This window comes from Poecilia mexicana, unplaced genomic scaffold (assembly GCF_051168715.1).
Source record: "Poecilia mexicana isolate PSO_F unplaced genomic scaffold, ASM5116871v1 scaffold_8, whole genome shotgun sequence".
In the NCBI taxonomy this organism is placed as follows: Eukaryota; Metazoa; Chordata; class Actinopteri; order Cyprinodontiformes; family Poeciliidae; genus Poecilia; species Poecilia mexicana.
The window spans coordinates 25,263,187-25,271,281 of NW_028263377.1; the positions used below are offsets into that span (position 1 = coordinate 25,263,187).

The following is an 8,095-nucleotide window of genomic DNA, read 5'->3' on the forward strand; positions in this document are numbered from 1 at the left end:
GAGATGTTTTGTAATGTGCATATGAGAACATTCCAGGCACTCATGAGAGATTTGATATACAAGTTTATGTGTTGTTTGTGCAGCTTATTGAACCGTCTTATTGTCATGTTTTCAAATCCCTCTCACTGCACCAAAATGGCAGTCGGCTCTGTGGAAACATTGGTATGCAAGTCTTTTATAAGATTTTATTTATTTTATACGTGTTGTGTATCATGTCTTTGTGGACGAGTCTGTTGAATAAAGCAATCAATATCACCTTTATTTTGATCTTAAATTAGAAATAAAATCAGCAACATGAGCTTAATGTCTTAATAACTTTATTGCTGCTGAAAAACAGTTTTAGGTAAAGGTAATTTTATTTCTGTAGCACATTTTCAGCAACCTGTGACCTGTCCAGGGTGACTTCAGGATGGTGAGGAGATGGGAAGGAGACGCTTGTCTACATAAATCCAGGAGATTTGAGAAGGTCAGAAGGCCACAGGGAGCCAGATTCAGAATAACAGATTTTCTGTAGATCAGGCAGACTTAAAATTTCTGCCTGTCCTAGTATAGGTCTTCCCAATCATCCTAATTAGTGTGGCCGTTCCACTGAACCGAAGCTAGCAACTTCTCTGAGATCGATTCCATCAATGCTAGTGAGTTTTGATTCCTCAGCAGAAGTCCAGTTACCATGAATGACTCCATCCTGTTAGGTGTGTCTCTGCAGGACAGGAGGACTCTCCGGTGCCCAGTCTTCTCATTCAGAACATTTTATCAATTGCAATGAGACCAGTTAATCAGATCCATAATTTGTAGATTCAGAAGATGTACAAAGAAAGGCTCCAAAAAAAGCAACACAAAAACAGAGCAAGCAGGACGAGGAAAACGGGTCCGCCTTCACAGAGAGCGAGAAAGAAAATGTATACATATATAAAATGGGAATCTAACTCATTCTCTTGAGAAAACCATCAGAAAAAATAAGTGCGGGAAAACGTCCGCTGTGTGCTCCTGTACCCCAGGTTTGGAGCCTTTAGAAAGATGGAGGCTCATCACCAAAAACAGCCCTGAACATGTTATAAACCGCTTCATCTCTGGAGGAGAACGTTTTTTCTGAAACGGTCATGGCGGTGTTGTCCACAGTGTAGGCGTACTGCAGCCTCAGATACTCCTCCTGCATTTTGGCGCCTCTGGGTGATTTTCCCAGGCAGGCCGCCAGGTGGACGGTGGCTTCATAGTCCAACAAAAACAGAGCCAGAGAAATGGCCAACGTGACGACAAAGAAGGGCACTCTGCCGATCGAGGGGGCGAGGTACGGGATGAGATACCGGTTGCCTGCTGGTGCACCATAATCTTTTTTTAGATCAATGACACGTTTAAACGCACCATCTCCTACTTTTGATACAGGACTAACCATGATCTTAGGGACAAGTCCGGCGTTCTTCATAGAGTTCCATCTAGAGGGCAGATGTAATGGTTTATGGGCATTACGAGAGGTCTTACAAGAAGAACAAAGGTCTGGATTGGTGCATCTAAATTGCCGGTGGTCAGGCCGGATGCTTCCTGTAGCGATGCCGTAGGCCGCGTTAGCAGACAGGAGGCAGTTCCAGGGAGAATACAGCAGGACGTCTGTGATGGACGACAGAGGCAGCAGACATCTGGCAGGAAGCATCGAGTCCACAATGGATCCATGAGCCAAGAAGACCAGCTCGATCTTCTTCCTCTTCCGGTCCTTCTTCTTTCTCTTCTCCTCCTCCAGCTTTCTTTTGAAGAAGCGTCTCAGGTTTACCAGATGGAAGAAGACGTCAGACTCTGCGTTTTCTCTCAACCACCGTTTAACCTCTGGGGAAGGAGAATTTTTAATTGCGTATTCGATCAGCTCTCTCTTCTCATCTTTGGTCCTGATCTCCTTCTCTATGATGAATTTGATTCTGACCAACTCCTTAAAAGCTTCTCTGCAAAAAGATTGAAAGAAATCTGTTATCTTTGTATACATGTTTCTATTTAAATCCACTTTTTAATACTTTTCTTGCACCAAAACAACTTAGTGGTGAAACATTTTCAAGCAAATAACTTTTTCCCCCAAATCATACATCAATGTTTTGGGCTTTATTGACAGAAAATGTAAATTTGCTCAAAAGCTACCAAACATTCAGCATTCATTTGTTAAATCCAAACTTTAACATTTAAATAATTTTATAATCATTCTGAAAGTATGGCATAAAACAAGAGGAGGGTTAAAGTCCCCAATGTGATTACATGTTTTAAGTTTTAAGAGATATATTGCTGTGTGCAAAAAATGTTTACAGTGACATAAATCTGAGGAGCTGACTCTTCAAACAGGAGATTAAAATATGTTTTAATCTCAGATTGAAACATATTGTTTTGTCATTTTCATACCTTATTTTCTGCAGTTCTTTCTCCGTCTCCTCGGCGCTGGTCAGGATAGTCCTGGCATTTTTCCTCAGAGTCTTACTGGCTTCTGTCTCGGTGTTGTCCAGGTTTTGGCAATCACTGACCAGCTCAGGAACAGAAAACAAAAGCCCGACCGCTCCTCCTGCGACCTGAACAACACATGTGATGAAAGTGTTAATCAGTTGTTACCTCTAAGACAGTGGAGCCTGAAGTCAGTCCTGGATTTTTGTGTTTCTATAATTTTCCTCCAGAATTTTGTTTGAACTTTGAATATTTTCCTGACTTGATTAAATTATCTATAAAACTTTCTCATTTAGACTCACTAACATAATTTAAAAGAACAAACATTTTAAAGTTGTACAAAAATTCAATGTAAAAATTATTTCAAAGTTGGCTTAACTTAAAAATGAGTTAAAAAGTTAATAAAATGTAAAACTTTATAACTCAACTTGATGCAATAATGTAAAAACTTCAAACATTTCTCTTATAATTGCCAAGTTGAATCAGTTCAGTTTAAGTTGCTTTGATTAAATGTTTTGAACTTGAAGTTTAAAGTTGATTTAACTAAACCGAGTCCAACCAACAAGGAAACTAGACTAAATCAAACGGATTCAGGATGTTTTTTGTTTTTACAGTGTTGTGGGGTGTCAGGCATTCCTTCATGTTAAGATGCACAGAGGAAATGTTGATTAGCAATCTGGAGTTCAATCTGCCTCATTGTGGCTCCACTCTTCCTTCACGACGCATTTAGTTTAGTCAGGTGTGAATAAACGGAGGACAGACTCACATGTTGCCTCGTCTGCTGCTTCAAATGGCCTCATCTCTGTTCACTTCTCACGAACTTTTCTTATGTCTGATAATCTTTTTTTTTAATTATCAATATTATTTTGATAATTTAAAAACAACAGACTGCCTGAACTAATGTGATATTTTCCTAACTGGAGAGGCGGCTCCAGAGCATTTTAGCAGCGGGCTAAAAAAAAAAAAGTCATGTTTATTAATGCAAAAATAAACAAAAAGGATGTAAACAGTGGCATGTATGAAATGTTGAGTAATTATGCGCAAACATTAGCTCATTAAGTTCCAGAACGTAATATTTCCAATTTCTTTAAATCCAAAATCAATCTACTCAAGTAGAAATAATAATAATATTCAAGTAAAAGAAACGTACAGAGCAGTAAAACTACTCTTAATAGTAACTTTACTCCCAAAAGGTTATTCAAGTAATTATAACCTGTACTACTCACTTTTAAACATAACCAAATTAGTAACCTATTCTTGACTTGATCTGATGGCATCAGCTAATATTACCTGCATCCAACAGAATCATGCAACTCAGTTGGTTTTGGCGGAAAACTGCAAAGGTTTTTGCCTTTTGCTGGTTTGCTGCCATGATTCTAACACAGACCTGTGCAGCCGCAGCAGCCGCAGCCGCCGCAGCAGCCGCAGCAGCCGCAGCAGCCGCAGCCGCATGTTTCTGTTGCAGGTGTAAAACCAGCGCCAGTATCTTCATTTTCATGCTGCGTTTAGAGGCAGCTTGGAAAAACACCTTAGGATTAACAATGGATGAAATAGTTGTGAAAAAAGTGCAGAGGACAGAGGGAACAGATACAGAAACTGTGGGAGCCCCTACTGTACAAGTCAAGACAGGAATAATAGGAAGTTGGCCACTCTGAGGTAAAAAATAATAAAAAACAGCTTCCAGTCCAGGGGAGCCCAGCTGACTGTGGGTGGGCGATGCCCCCAATGCCCCCAATGCCCCCTAATGCCACCTGGTCTGTTTCTACTGGTGTTAGATTCATACTTACACTTCCAGCTGCTGCTGAAGCTGCTTTTTTCCCCAGAGAAGAAGCCACTTTCTTCCCTCCTTGTTTGGCTGCTGCAAACAGAGCTCTTCTAAGGATCATAAGACATCCTGCAAGAACAATATCATTGGCCTGGATCCTCTTGAACATGCTGATACGCGGTAACCCAAACACAGCTCTGATCATGATGCTGCTGGGGAGCTCCAGCCCTTCCTGTCTGGCCATTGATCTCATGACAAACTCCATAATGTTGCCATCATCATCGTCATCTCCACCACCAGCAGCGCCACCATCGTCATAGAAGTTGGAGGCTTGTCGTTTCAGCGACTTCATGAGGTCTTTCATTTCCTGTTCCAGACCCTGTAGCTCTTCCAGAACCTTTTGGGCTTCCTCCATGATGTCTTTGGACTTGCTGGCGCTGTAAACATCAGAACCAACACTGGTTAGCGCACCGGTCCCAGAAGCCACTGCTCCCACTACAGCCAGAACAGGCAGCGCTGCTCCGCCGGTCAGAAGCGTCAACACGCCCGCCGCCGTCATGGCAGCTGCTCCCCCCACCGACACAGAGCTGCTGACGACTTTGGTCACGTTGGCCGCCTTCATCGCTTCCTCCAGCTCATCCGCCAGGTTCTTCAACTTCCTGGAACATTTCTTCTGAAGAGCCACCCATTTATCGACCTTACGTATGAGAGCATCAGCATCATCCATGATGTGACTGTAGAGGAAGGAGATCTGCAGCAAGAGCAGGAAATATTATAGGGCTGAGGCGATTAATCGTGATTATTGTCAACTTATTTAGTAATCAATTAATCAACTACTGGAGAAAAAGGCATTTGCTGGAAGAAGAAAGGAGACGGTAGTATTTAAGGCAAAACTCAACAACCTAAACTAGTTGACAATTATTTCGATAATTGATCAGAATAATGATGATTAATTGATTATTGAATTAACTGTCAACTTATTTAGCAATCATTAATTGAAGAAAAATTAAAACAAAAGCATTCACTGAACAGGACTCAAAGTAGTAATTACACCAAAACCGTATAAAATATAAATTAGTTACCGATTATTTCAAAAATTGATCACGGTTAATCAGATCAATTGTAATTAATCCATTATTGAAATAATCGTCAACTTTTTTAGTAATCAATTAATAATTAACTGCAGAAAAAGGCATTTCAGTAGTAAATGAACCAAAAATGCACAAAATATAAATTAGTTGATTTTAATAGTCAATCAGGATTAATCTGGTTAATCGTTTCAGACAAACTGTAGCCCAGCTAATCTCAGCTCATCTATGAACAATTCATGAATTTAAGACATTTTTCTAATGACAAGATGAGCAGCTCATGATCTGGTTCCTGTTTTGTTATTTTAATAAATGTGTCCAAGTTTAATGTGAGAAAAACACAATTTCCTGTTTATTCAGTTAGTATTCAACAAATCTGATGCTGAATAATGTTAAAAGTTGATTAATTTCTGTTTTTAATTCAACATGAAAAATTTTGCCCTTCGTGTTATGGAAGGCCAGTCGGCCCTCTTGATGGAAGATTTTAAGAAAATGGCTACATATCAATTAATCGTTAGTCAATCGATTAATTGATATGCAGCCAAAAAAAAATCAGCCATAACAAAAATACTCCAGAACGTGGAACATTTCATGCAGATGAGGGGAGTCATCTGCCGTTTATCAGAACTGCAGACAGGTTCTGGTCAGATGGTCATTTCCACTGTGGAGGAATGCAGAACCGAGCCAGTCGAGTCCAATCATACAGGAAAACGTCATCTCTTCCCTTTCCTGTCAGGGCGGGTACCACCGGCCCGGCAGAACATAAACAGAGTCCCTATGTCCCCCCATCTCTTCTAGGAAACAGAAAGTAAAGGTGTAGATTGGACTTCATACTGAACTCCTGCAGGACAGATGATTCTAATTCCTTTGGTTTTAATGTTTGTAATGTGAACAGAAAGTTTTGTTTATAAAAATATGATGCTTCAGAATAGAAAGAAAACCCCCTCATGTATAATTATTGATCTCATAAGAAAATTGTTCAATTTTATCTTTGCTTCCTGTTTTATCTCCTTTTAATCAAAGTTTTTATTTCTGAGGATAAATCTGCTGCTTTTCTCTGCAAACAATGAAATTTAAGTTAAATATTTTAGATTAAGACATTTTGTCCTTGATTCTTTTCCAACAGGTTTTATCTCAGAACATTTCCCATATTTTAAGCGTTTTGGTTTTTCATTATCTCAATAAAATAAAAATGCATTCCCTATATAATATATGCTAGAATATCAATAGTTACAAAGCAACAAAAAGAATAGTTTAACTTTTAAAATAGTACTTGTTTTTTTATAAAGGAAAAAAAATACTATGAATAACATAACCGTGAGAAAAAGACATTATTATTGCTGTTTTTAATTAAATGCAACCTTTTTTTTGTTGTTTGGAAATGTCGTTTTACGGCAGAAAATGTAACATTAAAAATGAACAGGCTGCGCTCAGGCCTGTTTTTCAGCAGGGTGATGAACAGGAGGCCCGACTTCAGTCCTGGAGAGTTTCTGCAACATCTGAATCTAAAGGATGATTTATGATCAGGTCTCTGCAGAGTGACTATTAATGAGTTCAGCTGTTGGAGCAGGAATTCAGCTGAACGTAGCATATCAGCTTTTACACACATTCAGAATATGAAGTGGGAATGCAAACAGTCTACTTGTGAATGTCAGTTCATGCTTTTGTTATAATTAGTTTAACGTCCTTCTTTTAGTCTTGTAGATTGGCCGCCATCCAGCAGAGGGCGCCGATTGTCGTTCATAAACGTAGCCATTGATACAGAAACAAAGATGGCGGAGCTAAAATAGAATGGCAAAGAGAAACGGTCCAAACACACCAATGTGACAACTTTATGAGGTTCTGGTTAGAAATATAAACACTTTACAAACTCTTGGGTTTCACTTTAATAAAGCTAGATGAACAGGGTCAACTTCTCATTTTAAAAAATAAGTGCTAAATAGATGGGGATTTAATAAAAAATAAAAAATAAAAAACCGGCAAAGTTGGAACATGATGGGGGGGAAAAACCCATGACGCCAATGAGCAAGGCTGATTTTGGTCCAAAGTTTTAACATTCCTTCATGAGCAGCTGCAGAGTTTGTATGAACGTCTCTCCGTTTGTGGGGAATTAATTTCACATTTTATCCTTTTCATCTTTTATTTTTTTAATTAATCAACTTAAGATGTTCTTGTTGTCATATTTAATAAATATAAGTTCAGTAATATAAGAAAACCACAATTTCATGTTTTTTTCCAGTCAGTTTTTAATACCGCTGACGGTATTTACGCTTAACAACCGAACTAATGGGCTGGAAACATAACAGACTTTACTCACTGTTTGTTGCTATTCGGTCTTGCTTCTTTTCGAAAACTCTGCAGAGTTACTGCTCTCCACGTTCCGAAAAGTCCAGTTGTTTGTCCCGTCAGAAGCACAGCTGCTTATAATGGGGTCTGCAGTGGGCGGAGCAAAGGAGGGTCTCTTTCTCTCCTTGATCCCAAAGGACAAAGAACAGACGGTGCAAGAAAACATAATGAAATATTTCGTAATTTACAGTTGGTGCAGATTCAGTATTCTCCAGTTAACGATTACTCAATTATTAAATTAGTTGGCGATTATTTTAGTAATCGATGAACCGTGATTAATTTGATTAATTGTTTCACCACTAATTAGAATACAGTTATTTTAGAGGAAGGTCCTAATTCTGTGGTCTGGAGAAAAATGAAACCAGTTCAGCTTTAACTGGTCGTCTCCTGACAGAACCAGTGAACATGATGTGTGTCGTTGTTTCTGTCGGTGAACTCAGGCCCTGCATTTCTCAGGATCAGATTATTTCCAGGAAAACGAAAG

The 8,095-nt window shown here is 39.1% G+C and overlaps 1 protein-coding gene across 1 annotated transcript; it reads right to left on the reverse strand.

Annotated features, from left to right (window-relative positions):
* Window positions 1–300: 300 nt before the first annotated feature.
* On the reverse strand, window positions 301–7,688 carry LOC106907937 (uncharacterized). The gene is made up of 4 exons (XM_014973853.2): window positions 7,583–7,688; window positions 4,200–4,928; window positions 2,377–2,540; window positions 301–1,931 (listed from the first exon to the last, which is right to left on the reverse strand). Exons 2-4 carry the CDS (start codon window positions 4,902–4,904, stop codon window positions 1,010–1,012), a joined length of 1,791 nt encoding a protein of 596 aa, XP_014829339.2. The 5' UTR covers window positions 4,905–4,928; window positions 7,583–7,688; the 3' UTR covers window positions 301–1,009.
* Between the last annotated feature and the right edge of the window lie 407 nt (window positions 7,689–8,095).